Genomic DNA, 22,148 nt, shown 5'->3' on the forward strand with positions numbered 1-22,148 from the left:
AAACTTACGAAATGTTAAAAACAGCTTTCGAGTGTGGATCAGGAGTGGGCCAGCAACGTGCTTCTGCTGATCCACTTTTTGTGACTTGCGTTAAGCGCCAAACCAATTAAGGCCATGAGGTCTCATTAGGGGAAGATGCTATGTGAAATTCGAAGGCTTTTCAGTGGTTCGCAAGGTTTAAAACAGACCGCTTGTCCGTCGGAGATGATCTTCGCTCTGGCCACCCTTCAAATCAAACCAATGATTAATTACACGGATAGCTCGTAACCGTGATCTGATCAGGAGTGATCGACGTTTAACTATCGCCGAAGTTGCTTGTGAAATTGGTATTTTTTATGGAAAACGTCAATCAATTTTAACACAATGTTTGGGGAAGCAACGCGTTCCAGACTTGCATGTCAAGATCAGGAGTGGGCCAGCAACGTGCTTCTGCTGATCCACTTTTTGTGACTTCCGTAATTAATGTTAACGAATCATGAGGGTATGGCTATAATCCGGAAACAAAGGCCCATGTCTCTGAATGGAAGACTTCATCTCCAAGGCCTAAAAAAAGCAAGACATTCTAGGTCAAATGATTATTATTGATCATGATTATTGTATTTATGACTCACAGGGCTTTTCACATTGTTCATACAAATTTGTTTCGCATGGTCAAATAATGAACCACGAATAATATTAAGCAGTACTACCGCAATTGCGAGATGCTGTTTGGAGAAAATGGTCCCGAAAAGTGGACTTCAAGGAATTGGCATTTACATCGTGACAACGCTTCTGTAGTCCTTCCATTCAAGGATTTCTTGCGAAACGCTTAATCACCATGCTTTCTCATCCTCCATACACATAGGATTTAGTTTCCTGTGATTTATTTATTTATTTATTTATTTTTGTTTCCAAACTTGAAGACTCTCGAAAGTTTGAAGATTTGCAACGATTGATGAAATTATTCAGAATTCTGTACAGGAACTAATAGCAATTCGAAAAGAAGCCTATCCCATCAGGAATACCTGCAGAGTTTGGTTTGCAGAAGCATTGGAATCGACGTATACAATGTCAGTGAGACTACTTTGAAGGAGATCCATCTAAATAGTCGGCATGCTTCACTGCTTTCATATATCAGTTTGGTACCCGAACTTTAGATCACACCTCATATATAGAAAATGCAGACAGCGATTTAAAGTGAATTTATTTACAAGTAATTTGAAAATGAAACTTAGTGGGAGAACATGTGTTTGATAACGGGCGAACACACTTCTGCTAATCCGAAATAACATTTAAACTTACCTTTAACCGTAAGATGTAAGCACGTCGTTGATTTTCCTTCAACATTCTCGGCGACAATATCATAAGTTCCTGCATCTTCTTGCTTTACGTTCTTGATAGTAATTGTAACTGTGATGATATCCAAGCCTTCAGGAGCTTTCCTTATCTTTATACGATCCGTATCCTTGACAGGCTTTTTATTATGAGACCAAACAACCTGCAGAAAGCATATATTTTAATTAGTACATCACTTGAACGATAATATATGCATAACATGCGCTCAATGATCAATGAATTATTGCAACCCCATCAGTAATGGACTATGCCGCATAGCTCGCAGCATAAAAAGGCGAATAGCTTCGTACGCTAGAGCAGTGGCAATTTGCATCTGGTCGTGCAATTCGCCAAAGTGATAAAATAGGGGCATTGTCAATGATATACAGGAATTTTACTAGCAGGGATAAGGATGTGATTATCCCTTTGTATAAGGCAATGGTCAGGCCACGCCTTGAGTACTGCATACAGGTCTGGAGGCCTCGTATTAGGAAGGATGTAGAGTTGCTTGAGCGAGTACAGAGAAGGGCAACAAGATTGGTGAGGGGATCGAAGGAGAGGTCTTACCAAGAAAGGCAAAGTTCTGAAAATTGCAGCGTCTGGAGACTAGGCACCTGCGTGAAGCACCTGAGGGGGACATAGATTCAAATTGAGGAAAGACAGTTGTATAATAGATGTGCGGAAATTTGCCTTTAGTCAGCTGATTGCTGGAACAAACTTCCATCTGTTGTTGTGGAAGTTGATAGCTTAAATAAATTCAAGGAGGAACTGGACAAACGTTTAAAAGGAATGGATGTGTGAAACGGTTTTTTTTTGGCTGATGCTATATAAGCTTGTTTTCTTGCATCACATGCCTCTACTAATGCTAATGCTAATAGCAGTTTTGGGACGTAGCAAAGATATCACGGAGTTTCCTAAGGCCGTGATTGTGGGAGCTCATGTGTCGAGTGCTTGCATATAAGAAACGGCACGCCTTCTCGGTTTCACATGTCCCACTGTGATTAAAGTGTATAAAAAATGTGTGGTGGCGAAAATCCACGGTGTGTCAACGCAAGGTGGATTTTCGTGGTGAGCGAAGGGAGCAGCGCGTTGTACGGGTTGAATGGCAGGTTAGTGAGCGACAGTTGATACCGCAATATAATATAGGGAATACAAGAACAATATCCTAAATGACGAGGTGCTGCACACAGACAAATGTTGGGGTTCAACAGCAGATGACCCAAGAGACATCTTGTCCTCACCCCTGATCATCGTCGACGGCGAATACTGTTGTGTCAACAATGCACTTGTTGGACACTGGAGGACTGGAAACGAGTGTGCTGGTTGGATGAATCCAAATACTTGATGCAACACGACGACAGACGACTTCGTGTGTGGTGCAAGCAACACGAGTCCATGGATTCACAGTGCATGGTGTCCACTATCTAGGCAGGTGGCGGCGGTTGCTTAATATGGGACATTTTTTTCTGGAAAGAACTAGGACCCCTGGTGCTTATGGGCCAACATTTTTTCACTATTTTTAGATCTATATAATGAAAGCGACCTGCAGCTCTTAGGAGACCATGCGCACCCTGCCATGTTGCATTTTTTCCCGACGTAAACGAATCTTCCAAGAATATAATGCCCCGTATTATCAGGCCTGCACTGTGCACGAGTGGTTCGAGGAACACAGTGAAGGTATCAGTCATTTCGATTTGCCTCCAAATTCTCGACCTCAATCCAATTGAACACCTGCGAGATGGAATGGAAGGTTTTGGAATGGGGAGTCAGGCATGTGGACATGCAGCCACATCTATCCTGACACTGTGGAAAGTCTTGCAGTCAGCATGGCTGCAGATCCCTATGGACTGCTTCAGACATTTAGTGGAGTCAATGGCTAGCGAATAGTGACTGTTATTCGTGCGAACGGTTGCCCAGCATAGTATTAGGTACGTGGTCATAATTCAATGATCACTGAGTGTACATTAATACAGCATTTCGAACGAAATTAATTAAACATGATATTAGTTCTGTAAGACTACGTTAATTGTCATAGGTAAGAGATTTATTTGTTCTGACTAGAAAGATAAACTCAAGGTAAAATAATTTCAATATGCACAATATAAAATTACTTCATTTACAAGCACATTAATTTGATACGTCTATTATTATGAAAAGTGTTTAATTAGTTCTGTTCATTTGAAATGTTTTTTTTTTTTTTAATAAGTTTGAATTTTCATATATAGGAAGACTTCTTCTGGCGTCCTGTATATACATTTTTAATTGTAATTATTATATATGACATATATATAGACATAGACATATATGTCATATGAACATATGACACAAAAAAATATAAACTAACGTTTGGTTCTGGAACACCGGTCACTTTGCAGGTTAATTCTACAGTTGTGCTTTCATCAACTGTCTTGTCCTTAGGTTGCTGGAAGAAGACAGGTGGAATTCCTTCCAAAATATCGGCCAAAGAAGATTGTCTGGAAAGACTGCGTCTTGAGGTAGGCGTAATTTCGCTTCCGTGATCAGAAAATGGTGCTGAAAAAAAAAAAAAAAAAGGAAACAGAAAATTATGAAAAGACACCAAATATCACGTGGGCAAATGTCATTCGTGATTAATTAGTGTTTTAAAATTAAATGGAATTTAATATTTTAAACTCGTATGAAATATCAGATTGATTGTTAAATCTTTGAAGTTCCTTCAGAAAATAGTTATGCCTTATTTTTATTAAACTATACTTGTTGTTGGTATTGTTATTGAATTATATAATCAAATTTATATAATAGTTTCAAGTTTGTAAGTTTTTAGAGGTGAGAGAACATCCTTATCTTCTTTAGAAAGTAGAAAAATTCATCTAGGTTTTCTTCATTTCCCAAGATGTGCTTCATCGTTATACATTCCTGGAATCTTCTGTGAGATAGGAATGATTCTAGACTTTCCTGCTGATAATAGGATCAGTCAAGTAAAAGATGTTTTACTGAGAAAACTATGTTTTACGAACATCTTCTTCTCAGTAAAACATTTTACGAAAGCCACTTCTTTCGTAAAAGATGTTTTACGAAAGAAGTGGCTCTTCCAAGAACCACTTCTTTTCTTACTATCCTGGTGTTGGAGGTCCAGAAGGATGGCTGGGTCTTAATTTGTATAAGTTTATTGTTGCTGTATATTTTTCGATTAGGAGTAGTATGTTTTACGAATAATGGTTTTGTAGTCTTGCACAGGAATATTCATATAAATTACATTTGAATTTATTGATTATTTTGTTGACACAGCGTGCTTCTGCGCTTTCATTTCCGAGTATTCCACATTGAGCTGGGATCCAGCAGAACACCACCGTATGTTGTTTGTCTTGTAGCTGGATCAGTTTAGATCGGATTTGTTTCGATAGGAGATGATAATTGTGTGTTTAATTCTACATTGAGTTGATAGAGCTTAAAGAATCGGTATAGATGATGTGCTGTGCTCTGGTTTTATTATCTAGGTGATTAGGAGCTAGGTAGATGGCAAAACGATCTGCAGAGAAATTGCTGAACTCTGTTGGTAGAGAAGCAGAAATAGTCAAAGCAGATAAAACTGCCGCAGCACCACTGTCTTGTATGAATTCGAACCATCAGTGTATATCTGATTATATTCAGCATAACTTTGGGTGTGGATAACATGAATTTGTCTTATACGGGTATTTAAACTTTCCAGAGAATGCTTACCCCACTGACTGAAATACCTATCACATTTAACCATAATTGTAGCTCACGAGGGTTAAGAAGCAGCACATCTTGATAGATTTTTTTCACCATGTAGATTCCAGTCTGACGTGATCTCATGGAGTCTAGTGCCTGCAGGTTTATTGAAATGCGGCTTCTTTTTATATTGAGTAGTCCATTGAGGCTGGATGAAGTATCAAAATTAAAAATTTCCATAGGTACTTCAATACGCGAAAGCGAAAAATGGTAGCCAAATAGTCGTCTCGTGTTAATCCTGTTTCTGTAATGTATCCGGAAAGAAATCTAGAAGACTGTCAGGAATGCGCAGTAATATTTGGGAAAAGGCTAATATTTGTCTTTTAATGAAACGAGTATAATAATATTAACGAAACGTTTAAAATAAGCCGATTACAGTGAAATCAGTTTAAAAAGAAGACATGATTAAGCGGGACTTAAAACTATTTGAAGTTTATTAAGTTATATAAAATAAAACATTACCTTCGACAATAACTTCAGCCGAGCAAGATGCGAAACCAGCAGCATTTTTTGCTACTACAGTGTAAGTTCCAGAATCTTCAGGGAAAATCTCACGTATGATGAGGGTGGTCACGTTATCATCATCATAAAATATCTGTAATTAAAAAAAGTAATATATTTATATACACTCACTGTCCAAAAATTATAAACCTTTTCCAGTTGGCTTCAGCAAATAATTAAAAGTACGGTATGTAAATGTAAGTTGTCACATACGCTTTCCTGGGGCTACTCAGTCGATCCAGTAATGGGGAAGACGGGTGGATCTTAGTGATTTTCAGAAAGGTGATATTGTTGAAGCACGTTTCGCAGGCGCCACATTGAGAAATCAAAGGAAATCGCTGGTGTGCTGAAAGTAACCATCTCAAAGGTGTACAACGAGTGGATCACAAAAGGAAAATGCAGCACTAAAAGAAAGAAATGTAGAAGAAAGTCGGTACTCCAAGCAGAAATGCGTCGAAATAAAAGTGTAAAAGTGTAATACAAAATTCAGGTTTTGTTGGCACCCAGTCCGTGCCAACAAAACGTTCCTAATACCATAATACCACCTGCAGATGGTTGGGCTGTCTTAACGAGGCAAGCAAGGTCCATCGCTTCGTGAGGTTTTCTCCGCACTCTCTGCATACCATCAGTGCATAACAAAGTATTGTGATTCGTTTGACCATATGAATGTCTTCGATTATTGCACTGTCCGATCATGATGTTCTCGGCACCATTACAAATTTTTCTGTTTTTTTTTTCTGAAACAAGTGGCTTCCGAATAGGTAGGCGAATGTCAATACTCAATTTTATTTCAATTCCCTGCGCATGGTACGGTAGAACCGGGCAGATCTGGGCTTGGCTGAATTCAGATATTATTTTTTGGATGTCCAATTTTTCCTTACAGTCCTCCTTAGAGTAAGACGCTTGGCTCTTGAAGTATTGTTTTTCTGCCACATTTTTGCCTTTGAGATGTGGAAGAACTGCTTGCTTTCCAGTCAATTAAAACCATTGAGATGGATGCTTTTGAGAAACCAGTTATGTCTTTCGTTTCTTGAATCATGGCTCCTGCTAAACGTATAGATCACGCGTTTTCCCCATTCTTGCTTCAGATTACTGCAGCCTGTACAGTTTGTATATTCAACAAGGCAAAGTCATCAGTCTATCACAGTTTTCTTTGCGTCTATTTGCATTTATTTTCATTTCTTCTGTCTGTGACTGTCTTAAAACAAAAGTTCGAATTTTTTGTTTGTATTATTATTAATCAGTTATTAATCATAGAATTTGACATTTTAGAATTTCAGAATGTAAGTAAAATAAATTGCATAACATTTATTTTAATTATTTATTTATTTTTTGTAATTGCGGTTGATTAGAAATTTAATAAAATAACAATTGAAAGTTATTTAACTCACCTGGAACTCTGGAGAAGGCTTGATGATGGCAGTTTGTTTAAACCATGTAACTGTAGGTCGAGGATTGCCGGTGACTTGACATGTAAACTCCGCAGTTTGTCCATCCACGACTTTCATCGGCTGGAGTTTCTTCACGAATTTTGGACCTGTCATCTTTTCGCCAGGACGAGGCTCTGCAAAAGCGTATTTAGTATTATGAAGTATGATACAATATTCATCATAAAGCAAGCCCAAACACAACCAAATTCTTAACAATATATAGTAGATTAATCGTTGTCAAGAATTTTGTTCCATTCCCAATACTAAAAGCTGTATTAACTGCTAGGCAATAATGAGTTACTACACCGTATTTCATGAATTGCTTTAATTATGAGAACAAACTTTATTGTAAAAAATATGTAAATTGAAGTAAGTTTATAAAATTTCGGAAAAATCGAAATTCATTTACAGCGCGTGCATTTTAATGTGAAAATTGATGAAATCTAAAAAAAAGTTGCTGCTAAACAAATAATTTCGAGGCTTTCATCCTGTAAGGGTGACAGTCCCCAATTTCTTTATTGCAATTTCAGTATAAAAAGAAACCAAAAATTGCAAGGTTACCCTTCATTGTCGCAAGGATTGTAAATACAAATCATCGTCGGTTGGAAGATCTATGATAAATTGAAGGAAGACTTCAAGCAGGGTGGTTGCAAGCAGAGGTAAGTTGGATGAATGCATAGAGAAATGTCGCACTCCTGATTTCAGGACTCCTGAAATGTCGCACTCCTGATCGTATCTCCTGATATTGGAAACAATATCAGGAGATACGAATTATTGCCAAGAGCTAAAAAATCACTGCAAATAGAGCAGGATAAGTCAGGAGCTGCTTCAGCCCAAGACAACTCATATTCTACTTTAATCATGGGATGTAATCGCTACATAATATCACTTCAGCTGCCTCTCGAACAGACTTTGGGAAGGATGTTTTCGAGAAGAACGGTAATGTTGAAAACTTAATAAGAGTGGTGGATTCGTTGTCAGATCAATATTCCCTTACCTGTGCCGTAGAGAGGATGTCTCATTCTAAATAAGATATTTGAAGCCATGCATTTTTCTGTAATGAATATAAATTTAGTATGCAGATATCTTGAGTGATGACATCAGGTTGAGTAGTGCTACCCGACGCTACCATATGTGAACGGAATCTGTTTGACTACGTAGAGGTATAGACCTTGGTCATTTAGTCCTTGGTCAGCTTTAATTTCCTATTTATGGACAGCAGTGCAATATTCATACGGATCAGCTGATGCAAGAGTACCCGGAAAGTGAAACCATCCAAAAATTAAGTAGCCAGCAAGGTAGCCTGACTTGAGTTTAATCGATCATGCACTGAATATACGGGGGAGAAAATTGCAAATAATAAATCACTCCTGAAATCTCAGTGAGTTGAAATTAGCTCTCATAGGAAATGCGATTTACTGCCTACTGGTGGGTAGATTCTTTGATAATGAGAACGAGATGGCAAAAATTTAAATTATTATTTTAACGTCATCCTAGCTTATCAGTCATATCCATATATAATTGTTTATCTGCAGAAGCGTGTATTCACGAGGCCAATTTGAATGTTATGTGAGCTGAAAATCCTAAAATAACTCCTCCTGGCATCTCGGGTTTTTCGTCCAGCAAACAGAAAATCGACTACAGAACACACGCAATTTACAGATAGTATACACAGAGCAATATGGCCTTAATCGCTAATGCTCCTAAAACCTTACTACAAAAACAGCAAACCACTGGGGGAAACTCTGCTTCCTCTGCCTGGGATGGGCCAGCTAAGCCTCGATTGAAGAAGGCTTTAGAAATTCCTCCGGTCTCCGACGGGAATCGAAACCCGACCTTTCCAAACGAATGGCAGATGGCGATCTACGGTGTCGTCTAAGCCTCCACGGAAAACGACATGAGATGGAATATAACATTATTGCAATTAGGCTCAGATGCGATCATGCTTCATTTAAAATTCACCCAGGGTAACATTGAGGACTGAGTCGCTGCTCGCTGTCACACCATGTTAAAAGTCCTGAGTTCGATCCGTATCATCGACCACAGGTGAGAAATATTGACCTTACAGAAGTGAAGGACTTTAATGGGCTTTATTCACTCAGTAAGCCAAATTAGTCTAGCGAAAGTAGCAAGTTTTTCATCCAGATAAACATACAAACCTACCATAAAATACGCGTCATTTAAGGACATATACTGGCACCTCATAGTTTCACGTGCTTCAGCACAAATTCTAAAACTCAAACTAATTCCCACATATAAAAGCTATTCTTTAAAAATATGCACAGAAATAACTATAATAAAGTAAATCAGATATTTGGCTGGATCTTCTCTTCAATTTGGTATGCTAAAAAATCTTACATTTAATGTGGCGTGTCTTGTCAATTTTTAATACAGAAAGTAACAAGAACTCCACCTAAAGTAATTTCGTTCCAAATACAATATATTGCTCTATTCCTGTGCTTGAATTATGATTTTTAATGTTTATTTCGTGAGGTATTACGTTATTATATTAACCAAACACAAAGCCATTACCCTAAATTTACATGTAAGTTAAACAAGTTACTTACTGTGGAGTACCGGAAGCTTCTTAATCTTTTCATCAATCTTTTCATGCATGTAGTGAGTGTATCCCACAAAATCCTGAAGAATTTCAGATGGAACTAAGCCTGTTTCTTTAGTGAGAACTTTCTTCACGAACCAGAAGTCTGAGCTAGTTTTCTCAATAATGTAAACACGTTCACCTTCCACAATGGACATCGCATCTATTCTCTCGGCCACATACGTAGTCATTGCAACGAACTCAACGTCCTCCTGGTAAGTACAAAAGCCCATTAAAATTATTTTTAATATATTAAATTTAAATTATTTCTCAAATTCTTTTAAATAAATTAGCAGGTAATGTATACTACGTTATCTAAAGTATTGGGACACCATGAAACATTCATATAAGTGACTAAAGCACAATTTTAATATGATATGGTGTAGGTCCCTCGTGGGCTTTCAATACGAAAAAGAGCCTAGACAACTTTTAGACCATTTTTGGTAAGTTTCATTAGAAATATTTCACTATTTGCACGTACGAATAGCGAAATATTTCAATGTTCAATTTTTAGAGCACGGCAACGTTGCAACATGTTGTATTTGTGAGTGATCGTGGTTTTGTGAGCTTCGGTTCGAAGATGGGCTTCCTGTTCCAGGGAATCCTTTACTGTCATCCCTTTCCAATGAGGTGGGATCCTTTGTTACATCCCCCTCTTTTCTCTTTCCCCTTTTATTCAACTTCTGTCTGTCTCCTCGTATCTCCTTTCCAATAAAATTTTATCTATTTTTATTTTTATTTATTTATTTATTTCTGGACTCTCCTTGGAAGCCTAGGCTACTCAGGGTTCGCTCTGCCATAGCTATCCTCCTCTGAACAGTGACGGTAACCAGAGGTTGTGGCTCTCCACAGGCCCGAAGCTAAGTGGCCAGAAGAACAACACAACCTCAAAAAACACACCCTGGCCTTGTACTGTATTCTACACAGAGTAACAACGCAGAATTGGGGAAACCCACGGTGCTGGCAGACAAAAACACCATGTTACTATGAGTCCAATATTGGAATGCGCAGGTAGCTTACAGTGGCACCGTTAACGTTCTTCCCACACTCGGTGAAAAAGGCCCGGGTTCGAATACTGTCAATGACGCGAGGAACTTTTAATGGTTTTTTTTCGCTCCGTGGATGAGTTAGTTGGTCTCAGGCGTAGATAGCAAGTTTTTTCGTTCAGTAAAACAGGCAAATCGACCAGAGAACACACGCAATTCACGAACATAATACACTTGGGTAGGTGAACTAATGTTCCGGGTGACCCTAGTGTGACATTTTGAGCTCAATATTGACGTAACTGTGACTTCATATGCCAATGTTTCCACTGTTTCTGATTGGTCTGTTAACTCTGTCATTTGATCCATTGATCACAGAGCTTGTGATTAAGTCTTTCTTTTCAGACAGTTGTTTTTCTCTCCAGGACCTTCGCCGCTTCTCTCTTAAAAGTATATTCTGGTCTCGTTTTGATGATTCTCTTAAATTCTCCTTCTCGGACTCTATGCTGAATACTATTTCTAATTATTCTGCATGTGACTATGCATTTCATATCCAGAATTGTTCAAGGACAGCTCTCGTGCTGCCAAGAGGAAAGTGTGGTGGAGTCATGACCATCTTACGCAGGTCCTGCCAACGACATATAGTAAATGAACTTTTGTGATAATTATTTAGTCGTATAGATTTATAATTTCCAGTTTAGGATCTTATGCTGTACTGTTTAGATTAAAAAATAGGAAGCTGCAAATGATCAATCACGATGCATAGGAATAAAAATATAATAAAATAAAATTTCTATTTCTATAAGCACCAGTGCAAGAAACTCCTTTAAATACTTGCTTGATTTAGTTTTCTAATTGTATTCAATTCTGTAATTATACAACTAATGCATTTTAGTTAAAATAAAAATACACTTGTGAAAAATAGTGTAGATTGATCTCGTGACTTTGCTTATTTTTAAAGTTGTTCATATTGGGTATTGGGTAAGGCTGATGGCCTCTCGTTTAAAACGTTGCGATCAAGTATTAAATAGTTTCGTGTTTTACACATTTTGTAAAACACAAAATAAAATTTACATTCCATCGACCAAATGGAATAGAATTTAAAAAATTTTTTTTCTTCCCCATTCTACAATCTGGAGAAATTTAAACGAAGACAGGAATCCAAAGATGGCATACTTAAACTCAGAAACTCCGGATCAAACCCGGAGAGGTGACCCTCATCCGTGTTTATAATCATTATATCAATGACCTCTTTGTGGCGTAACAAGAGGCAATTAAGGTTATTTTTAGCATAATATAAATAGTACATAAATATTCTGAGTAGCTACTTTATTAGGTACCCTTACCCTTTTCATAAAATAGAGGGCCCCTTCAGTAACAGCATGACGTGTCATACCATGGAACATAAAGCAAGTGCATACATATATAGGAATGCTGTATGTGTGCAATTCAGTGCAAGAATGGGAAAGACAAAAGATGAAAGGCTGATGAGAGAACGAGAATATGGCAAAAAAAAAAAAAAAATAGCATGAGTTCATGGATTCGCCTTGCCAGGTGTCAACAGTGTGGGTGCTGGCTGTATAACGGTATAGGGAAGTGGTTTCATCGCATTGGGCCTTTTGATACCTGTGGAGGGAGGAACATTTGCATGATGCCACAGGCTGTCTGGAAGTCCCTTCATGGTTACAGTGTATCCATCTATGAGTGAGTTCTTCGAACAGTATAACGCACCATGTCACAAGGCTAGAATTGTACAGAAGCGATTGTATACGAATATGAGAGTGAACTCAGTGTGCTGCAGGTGCCTCTCCAATCACCAGATCTCACTCAAATTGAGCACATGTGGGTTGAGGTCGAATGAGCTCTTCGGAATTGATATCCTCAATCATTCCAATTTTCAATCCCTATGGAAAGCAACTGAGTGAATATGCATCATCATTCTTGTGGCATGCTTTCGACACCTCGCTGAATGCATGCCACAATGAATCCAGGCTGTTCTGAGAACTAAAGGGGAACATGCTCGCTAGTAGGTAGTTGTACCTAATTAAAGTGGCCACTTTAGTTTATAACGGCTTAATATGGTCTAAGTTACTGATGCGCCTAAAAACTTATCGTGATAACCAATCAACCTACATAAATATAAAATTATATATTATCTTTTCTGATAAAACCCACAACATATTCAACAAGATATTATCATTTTCCTATAGTCCGTTCCGAAAATGCAAAGCGAGCTTTAGGAAGAAAAGTGATGTAGAAACATTTAGATTAGTTCAAGTTCTACAATATTTGCATATTTGCATGTTTTTAAACTGTAGAATTGTGATGAGGAGCATTAATATATCTTACCTTAACTTCTTCTATTTCTTCGGCTGAAATGAAAATTGAAGAATTAATATGTGCATTGCATCAAAGTATATTGTATAGAAAAATATAAAAGAAATTACATGATACAATTGATTCGATCATTTATTTCCCTCCGCTGTATCCATAAACTGTAAATATTTTGATATTTCAGAAGATCAGTTTAAACAGCAGTTTCAGATATAACGGAAAAAATTTGCTTTGTATTTAAAGTTTATTTTGATATGAATTCATGCTTCAGAGAGCATGAGACCATAACTGTAAATAAGAACCAGTAACCCTATAAACTTATCCACACTTATATGGATGCTGTACAGCATGGAGGGATTGGATTCCTTCTGACAAACGATTTTGATAGCAGCTTTGTGAATGTAAAAAAATAGTGCCGTTGATACTACCTTAGCAGATGTATTGGGACAACCTTCTGACGGGGCAAACTTACGTTCGGAGGGCAATATTAACATGGACAGAATGAGTTGTTGGTGGAAGGCGCTTAGAAACTTTCAAAGAGGTTTAATCGTCGGATGCAATATCAGCCATAAGTTTCAAGCGAAAGCCACATCTTTGAAGCCGTCGTAGGTAGAACGTTTCGTTGGTAGAATCGCCGTCCTTCCCACACGGGGTTGAAAAGACCTGAATTCGAGTCCGTCAATGAAGTGAGGATTTTTATGGGCCTTTTTCACAACGTGGCTGAGTTAGTCGCTCTCAGGCGAGGGTAGCATCGTGTTTCCTCCCGAAAACCTAGGTTTTTTGTCCAGCAAACAGAAAGTCCACCACAGAACACACGCAATTTACAAACAGCATATACCAAGCAATATGGCCTTAGTCGCTGATGTTTTTCAAACCCTGCAACAACAACAACAACGACAACATCTTTGAACTTCGCAACGTCAACCCTAGCAATGTAGTGAAAAGATTGAAGAACGAGTATGATATGATGTGCGCAAGGATCAGGTAAGCAAAAAAAAAAGGGGGGGGGATGCTTTTGGGATACCTGACTTTGGAGCCCCAGATGTCAGCGGGAATGTTCGCAATTGCGTCCACGGCACATGGGGAGCTACACGACAGGAGTTTTTATGAAAGTGCTTTACATACAAGTCCAACATCACACTAATGAACGTCAGATATCTGAGTTAGTCCATCACTCTTTGGACTGTAAAACAGGTTCTATAGGGCGACGAATTGCATTAGGAGGTTTAGTGTGGGTGTGGAGAATCGCTGGAGAACGTCATCTACTGCAATCTATCGTGATTACAATGAAGTTCAGAAAAAGAGAGGATTTTGTTCGTTCGTTGTAGGGTTTTAATTGCGTGAGCAACTTAGGCCATATTGCGCCGTATATAATATGTCTGTAAATTGCATGTGTTCTGTGGTCGAGTTGCTGTTTGCTGGACGAAAACCCGAATTTCCGGGAAAAAAAACCATGCTATGCCTCGGCTGAGCTGACTAACTCAGCCACGTTGTGAAAAAAAAAAAAATAAAAATTTTTCGCGTCGTTGACGGGATTCGAACTCAGATCTTTTCCACCCCTTGTGGGTGGAAAAAATCTGAGTTCGAATTGTGGTTTTTGATATTGACAATGGCGTTTGTGGTTTTTGGTTGACAATGGCGACAATAAAGACCAAGCTATCTTTGAGACTAAAGTGTTAACAAGAAATAAAGCCAGGAACCCTCTTGGATATAATTATGTGGTGGAGGTTTCCCCACGTATTAGAAAAGTGCTTTTAAATCGCTCAAGAATTTTTGTGGACTGGAGTTCCCACCGGGTCCGGGAGTTATGGACTCCGGCACAATGTTACAAATGACCAGGGTATGTCTGCCAGGGGCAAAGGTTGATGACGTTGTAGAGCGGATATCATCTTTTAAGGGCACAAAAGGTGATATAGTTGTACACGTTGGCACTAATGATATTAAGAGTAGGAGACCGGCGGAATTACTTAACAAGTACAGGTCACTGTTGAAAAAAAGCCGTGAATTAGGGTTGAACTTGAAAGTGTCTGCAATTCTGCCCAGACACGATAGGAGGGAGTATATGATGAGAGCCTTGTCGATCAATTCGGCCCTGGAAAGATTGTGCAAGGCTCAAGGGGTAGAATTTTTTTCAGCCTGGAATGTACTTGTTAACAGGAGAGATTGCTTCTACAGGGATGGGATACACTTAAATAGAAAGGGTGCAAGAATTTTTGCTGATGCTGTCGAGGCAGTGTTAGGTGGGTCGGAAAACTGCTAGTTGGGGGGGATACAAGGACTAATAGATTAACAGTAGCCACTGGCAGAGGTGGAAGTGATTCTTGCACTGCTTCTATTGAAATGAGCAGAAACCTGAAAAACAAGATGCAGGATATTTCAGAGACTGCTGGGAGTCATTGCGGTACAAGTAAACACATGGGTTGTGTTAGGGTAGCTAAGAATAGAAACAGGTGCATGTATACCTGCGTGTACACCAATGCTAGGAGTTTGGTAAATAAATTTGATGAATTTGAGGTATTGCTCAAAACATCAAAGGCAGATATTGTTGGGATATCAGAGACGTGGTGTCACACAGATATAAGGAATGCGGAACTGGAATTTGGGGAGTACAATGTGTATAGAAAGGATAGACAGGACAGGAGAGGAGGAGGGGTTATGCTATTAATTAAGAAACACATAAAGTCCAAGGAAGTGAAGCCAGTCGACATCGATGGACAGGGCAGTGTCGAGTCAGTTTGGTGTGACATAAGCATAGGGAAATCAAAATTGAGAGTAGGAGTGTGCTATAGGCCTAATGACTCTGATGAGTATAATAAGAAATTGTACAGGGAAATAGAGTGGGCCAGTAAATCAGAGAGTCTTATAATGGGGGATTTTAATTTCCCAGATATTGACTGGAATTTGTGGGTTGGTCACTCGCACAATAGCAAGGCTTTTGTGGATTTATTGTATGATTGTTTTCTACATCAGCATGTTCGTGAGGCAACAAGAGGGAGCAATACTCTTGATCTGATTATCAGTAGTGATTCTTCATGCATTAAGAATCTGCAGATAAATGAACCACTAGGTGGCAGTGATCACAGTGTGTTGAAGTGGGATTTACTCAAGGAGGTAACTACCATCAGAGGTAAAGGGAAGGGTTTTTGTTTTCGTAAAGGCGACTATGATGTTCTGAGACAGTATTTAAATTCTATACAGTGGGACCAATTGATGATGTTACCAACAGCAAACTCAAAATGGGAAGCATTCAAGGAACTAATCTTGGAGGCTACCAGGCTTTACATACCAACTAAGAAATATTGTTCAAGGTTTAGGCCTAAATGGTTGTCAGATGAACTAATGAGACATGTGGCAGAGAAGAAAAATGCATGGGATACATACAAATTAATGGGTGACATGGAAGCCTATGATAGATATAAGTTGGTCTGTAACCAAGTCACAAAGGAGATTAGGCAGGCAAAGGCAGACTACGAAAAATCCTTGGCAAAGGATGCAAAGAAAAACAGAAAAGAGTTCTTTACATATTTGAACTCGAGAAGGAAAGGGATGAATCAGATTGGTCCACTGGATATTGATGGTTCAACAGTTGAGGATCCTGCTCAGGTGGCTAACAATCTAAATGAGTATTTTGCATCTACATTCACGCATGAGGAGTTATTCAGGAAGGAGAATGATGTAGGTAAAGTAAACATTGGCAGTGAGCTGGATGATTTTGTAATAACTGAGAGGAAAGTGGAGGAGAGATTGTTGAGGATAAACATAAAAAAGGCACCTGGGGTGGATGGGATCTATCCAGTTATATTAAGGGAGGCAGCAAAGGAAGTATGCAAACCCCTAGCCATAATTATGAGAGCTTCTTTGGACTCAGGGGAGGTACCCATAGACTGGAGATGTGCAAATGTAACCCCAATTCACAAAGGAGGATCAAAGGCTGACACAAGTAATTATAGACCTGTTAGTTTAACTTCTGTTCCAGGTAAATTAATGGAGGCACTGGTTAAAGAAGCACTGCAGGAACATCTAGACAAGAATTCAGTTATAGCTCAGACGCAGCATGGTTTTGTTAAGGGCAGGTCTTGCCTGACCAATTTGATTGGATACTATGATGTAGTCACAAAAGAACTGGATGCAGGGAATAACTTTGATATTATATATTTGGATCTTAGAAAGGCTTTTGATACTGTTGCACATGGAAGACTGCTGCACAAATTGGAGCAGTGTGGCATTGGAGGCAAATTGCTGCTATGGATAAGGGGATGGTTGAGTGGCAGAAGACAGAGAGTGGTAATCAATGGACACTGCTCAACGTGGACTAATGTTATTAGTGGAGTTCCTCAAGGTTCAGTGTTGGGTCCGTTGTTGTTTTCGGTGTTTATGAATGATATTGATGATGGGATATCAAGTTTAATGTCCAAGTTTGCAGATGATACAAAGGTTGGCAGGGTCGTTAAAGACACTACTGACGCTATGCTGCTGCAACAGGATCTGGAAAGGTTGAACAGATGGGCTGAGAGGTGGCAAATGAAGTTTAACATTGACAAATGTAAAGTACTACATATGGGAAACAGTAACCCCAGAGCAACGTATCAACTCTGCGGTACTACACTGACAGTGGTGGAGAATGAAAAGGACCTGGCGGTAATTGTGCAGGCAGATATGAAGTTCTCTGAGCAGTGCAGACGAGCTGCAAGAGTAGCTCATGGTGTCTTGTCAATGATATACAGGAATTTTTCTAGCAGGGATAAGGAGGTGATTATTCCCTTGTATAAGGCAATGGTTAGGCCACATCTTGAGTACTGTATACAGGTCTGGAGGCCTCATTTCAATAAGGATGTAGAGCTGCTGGAACGGGTACAGAGAAGGGCAACAAGATTAGTGAATGGAACAAAGGGTTGCTCTTACGAAGAAAGGCTTAAGTTTTGCAAATTACAGAGTCTGGAGACTAGGCACCGGCGAGGTGATCTGATAGAGGTGTATAAGGTTTTGAATGGTTTGAGCATGCTCAATGCCAATGGGATTCTTCATCTTGCTCAGAATAATCACCTCAGAGGGCATAAATTCAAATTGAGGAAGGACGGATGTCGGATAGATGTGCGGAAATTTGCCTTTGGCCAGCGGGTGGTTGGTTGGTGGAACCGACTTCCATCACTTGTTGTTGAAGTTGATAGCCTAAACAAATTTAAAGCTCAACTGGACAGGTATTTCGAACGAACGGAGGGGTGAAATGGGAGTGGAGTTTTTTTTTTTTTTTTTTTTGGCTGATGCTGAATAAGCTTGCTTTCTTGCATCATATGCCTCTACTAATGCTAATGCTAATGCTAAATGTATGGTGTATGGTCATGTGGCCCGGTATTGTGACTCGAACGAGTTCTGTTGTCACTGTGCCGGGAAGGGCCATACATTTAAGACCTGCACGAGACATGGGTAAACACCGAAGTGTGTGAATTGTTGGAGGAGGAAGTCCCCCTCGGCCCATGCAGCAAATGATAGGATATGTCCCAATTATTTGCGTGCAGTTGATATACTGAAAAGAAGAACAGAACTCGACTGAGTTTAGCTTAGTGCTGGGTCGGGGTGGGCTCCTCCAACAACTAAACTGGTTGGCTCTTCCTGGCTGGTGGCGGGAGTCGCCGGTCACAATAACGTTGTTGTCGGGTCCGTGGGAACTAGACCGGTGTCAAATGTGATGATGAATGGTGGAAGCATTTAGCTTATATTGTTTAATTGTGATCAATTATTTATTATTTGTCTGGCGGGTGTCCGGACAGTTTCCTGGATAGGGCAACCTACCTCCTTGTGGTGGGGACGGAAATTCGTTGTGGGGGCAGAGATGCCGTCTCCGCCGCGAGGCTAAAGGTTGTTCTACTCAGTTTGTTTTGTTATTAGTCAAGTTAGACTGTTATAATTGTTATGTGATAAATTATTACCTTGCAAAGATTTTTGCAATATTAATAATTATGATATGAGTGGCATATGGGCGAGAGCCTAGGTGGCCATATAGTGAGAGCGTGACAAATGACAAATGACCCCTTGTGGGGAGAACAGTGATTATACTAACTATGCTACCCACGGCAGAAGAGAGGGGGGGGGGTCACGGTGCGTGGTTGATTCTTCTAGTTCGGAGTTGCACTGTGGTGCCTAAAACCATCGTAATCGATCAGTTGATTAACATTTTGAATGGTCAGTCTCAGACGAGAGTAGCATGGTTTTTTCCCCCGGAAACTCGGATTTTTCGTCCAGCAAACAGAAAAACGAACTCAGAACACACACAAGTTACAGACAATATACACGGAGCAATGTGGCCTTATTCGCTGATGCCTCTAAAAAAAATGTTCCAGCAAAATAATTCTCCAACCATACAGCTAACAGTATCAACATCTGACTTGAGGAAAACGAATTCCAAGAACTTGCATCGCAAGTCCACAGTCCAGACTTAAATCTGATGGGATGCCTTTGAAATGAATTGGAATATCAGATCAGAATGTGGGCAGTACATTCTCCTTCTGAAGCTAGACTGCAATGCACTTAAGGAAGAATGGGCAAATACCTGATAGCTGCTACAAGGAACGGGTCAAGAGGGTTCGATGCAGGTATCAGTGATTTCACTGGGGTGAACCTACATCTTATTAAACTGTTCATTAAAAATCATATTTTCTAAACATGATGATATCCGAATAGTTTTAGTAGGGCAGCGTACATTTATATAATTGAAAACCTAAAAAGTAACATTCAAAGTACTTGGAGTAGTTTAATTATTATCAAAGAATAGGTATGAAGATTGTTTAATAAGATTCTAAGCCAAACATAGAAAAAGTTATTATCTGATGTTGCCCTTTACACTGGTTTTTGATGTAGTCTCCTTGTAACTCAATGTACTTTTTCTGGAGATGCACCAGATTCATGATCCCAATTTTGTAGTAGTTTATATAAAATAGTCTTGAAAAATATGCACATATGTAGCCGCTATGACCTCATCATCCGATCTAAATTCTTTCCAGACAATAAAATAAATTTCACACTAGGGCCACCCAGAATATTCGTTCATATACCCAAGAGTATTATGAAATTGCATGTATTCTGTGGTCGATTTGTCTGTGTACTGGACGAAGAACCAGAACTTCCCGGAAATAAAACCACGAATCTTCGCATCAGAACGATATAACTCAGCCAGGTTAATAAATAAATAAACCATTCCTTGTGTGTCGTTGACAGATTCGCACCAGGCCTTTTTTCCTTCGGTGTGGTGAGGATCGTGACTGTATATCCACTACTATCTGCGAAGACCGGGTTGCTAGTAATAAAGCCAAGGTTCATCCATGTATACTTATCTGGGCAGAAAACTTTGAGGATCTGCTTGACAACGAACAAAAAGTTGTTTTGAAGTTTGAAAAATCTTTTCATACCTAATTTATTTGAAAGAATGTTTTGCGTCTGTTCAATTGAGATGTCTATTGTCTCTTCTGCCGTTTCTTTAGCAGTTATTCGCTGATCACCCATTACCATGTCATGAAATTTATTGAGTTTTCTGTAGTGGTTGCTGTTGATAGACGTCCATGGCGCTGTTCAGTTTAGATGCTGATTCTGCGACATTTAAATTAAGGCAACCACTTTTTGATAGTTGCATATGGTGGATCAGCTTCTTATAATGTACTTATCGTGTCTGCAGAAATATCCTTACCCATTAACTCCTTTTTTTGTAAAGATATTTTATTTCTGCTCTATGTTCAATATTTTGCCATTCATACAAGCTCCAACTTCTATGACATAAATGTAAATTATGAACTGTAATTTTGCACGCGTTCGCATTAAAGTTCAAATTATTGAAAAAAGTATATATGCACCAAAAGTACATCTCCCTTAGTTAGAGTCTAGAAACTTATCGAACAACCCTCGCTGTATTAATTGCGTTTAAAAATTTATTTTATTATTATTATCAGTTTATTTATCTAACACCCCCGTACCTTATGTTAAATTATATTTATTAATCTTCACACAATAATGCCAGAAGAGTTTTTAATTGGAACTTTGTTTATAAACTTTAAAGATCCATTACTACAGATAGGGCTATGTTAAGATAGAATCCTGGAAACTACTGCATCCCAGAGAAATCTCTAAGGTGAAGCGCAATGTATTGTATCATTAGGACTCTTTCATGTAGTGGCGAGTGGGGGAGATATTGTCCTGTTTGCATCTGATCGCTTAACTGTGTTGACATTGCCCCTACTGCAGCTATTAAAGATAAATCTCAACTATCCACAGTAATGGTAAAAAGAACAAAGGTAAACAAAAACAGGAAAACAAGTAATTATACTAGACTCTCGATTATTCCGGAGGCGAATTTCGGATTGCAGATTAAGCGGAGTCTCTGTGGTCCAAGGGAACCTAGGTGGCTGTGTCGGATAACAAAAAGAAGTAAGAAGGAATAAATAAGAAATAGGAATTCTTTACATGGGTTATTAGTTTTCATTGTTTAATTGTCCTGTATGCAGGATCCTTTAAGTTCTTGAAAACCCCACCTTTGCATTGTGCATACCAGCTGTCTCTAGTCGTATTTAAGTAATTATTCAGTTTTATTACTGTCCTATTAATCCACTGCTTGACAAAATTAACAGAACACATAGAACACATGGTGTAAATCGTGCAGCTTGCGATGAAGCGAGACAAGATTGGGTACAGTTCTGTTCTCTGATGAGTCCTGTTTTACCGTACAAACTGATTCTAGACGTTATTTCATCTGGAGACAACGAGGAATACAGTACCGTCCCTTCAAAATCAGAGAAAGCGATACGCAAGGTGGAGGCAGTTTTCTCGTGCGGGGCGGAATAATGATCAATGGCCGTACCCCTCTTCATGTTTTTCATAGTGGGGTGCCAAGAAAAGATCTTCGAGCCCTGCGTGCGACTTTTTAGGAGTGCGGTTGGACCAGATTTTCTTTTCATGTACGACAACGCAACTGCACATAGAGCTCAAGTAGTGAAGCTCAAGTGGTTTCATATCTTGAAACCGAAGATATCCAACGACTGCCGCGCCCAGCACGATCATCAAACTTAAATCCCATCGAACATGTATGGGACGCCCTTGGGTAACGCATTGCACGCCGAGAGCCAAATCCTCGGTCACTTCGTGAGCTAAGGTCTTGTGAAAGAATGGGATTTGTTGCCAGAGAATCTTATAGACATCCTTATATCGCGCGTGGTTCACCGCTGTCAAGCCTGTTTTTTTGGAAAACAACAAAAATAATATGAACTTATTAAC

At 39.1% G+C, this 22,148-nt stretch overlaps 1 protein-coding gene across 1 annotated transcript in view; it reads right to left on the reverse strand.

Moving 5' to 3' along the window:
• LOC150082232 (uncharacterized) overlaps positions 1 to 22,148 on the reverse strand; it is a 1,008,282-nt gene that overhangs the window by 31,319 nt on the left and 954,815 nt on the right. The window contains exons 133-138 of the mRNA XM_090379191.1: positions 12,909 to 12,931; positions 9,545 to 9,788; positions 6,939 to 7,111; positions 5,509 to 5,641; positions 3,659 to 3,846; positions 1,282 to 1,477 (exon numbers count right to left, since the gene is read on the reverse strand). Coding sequence (XP_090235317.1) covers positions 1,282 to 1,477; positions 3,659 to 3,846; positions 5,509 to 5,641; positions 6,939 to 7,111; positions 9,545 to 9,788; positions 12,909 to 12,931 — 957 coding nt within the window. The remainder of the gene's footprint in view (positions 1 to 1,281; positions 1,478 to 3,658; positions 3,847 to 5,508; positions 5,642 to 6,938; positions 7,112 to 9,544; positions 9,789 to 12,908; positions 12,932 to 22,148) is intronic.

Source organism: Mastigoproctus giganteus, chromosome 8 (genome assembly GCF_048544385.1).
Source record: "Mastigoproctus giganteus isolate SK-2022 chromosome 8, ASM4854438v1, whole genome shotgun sequence".
Classification (NCBI taxonomy): Eukaryota; Metazoa; Arthropoda; class Arachnida; order Uropygi; family Thelyphonidae; genus Mastigoproctus; species Mastigoproctus giganteus.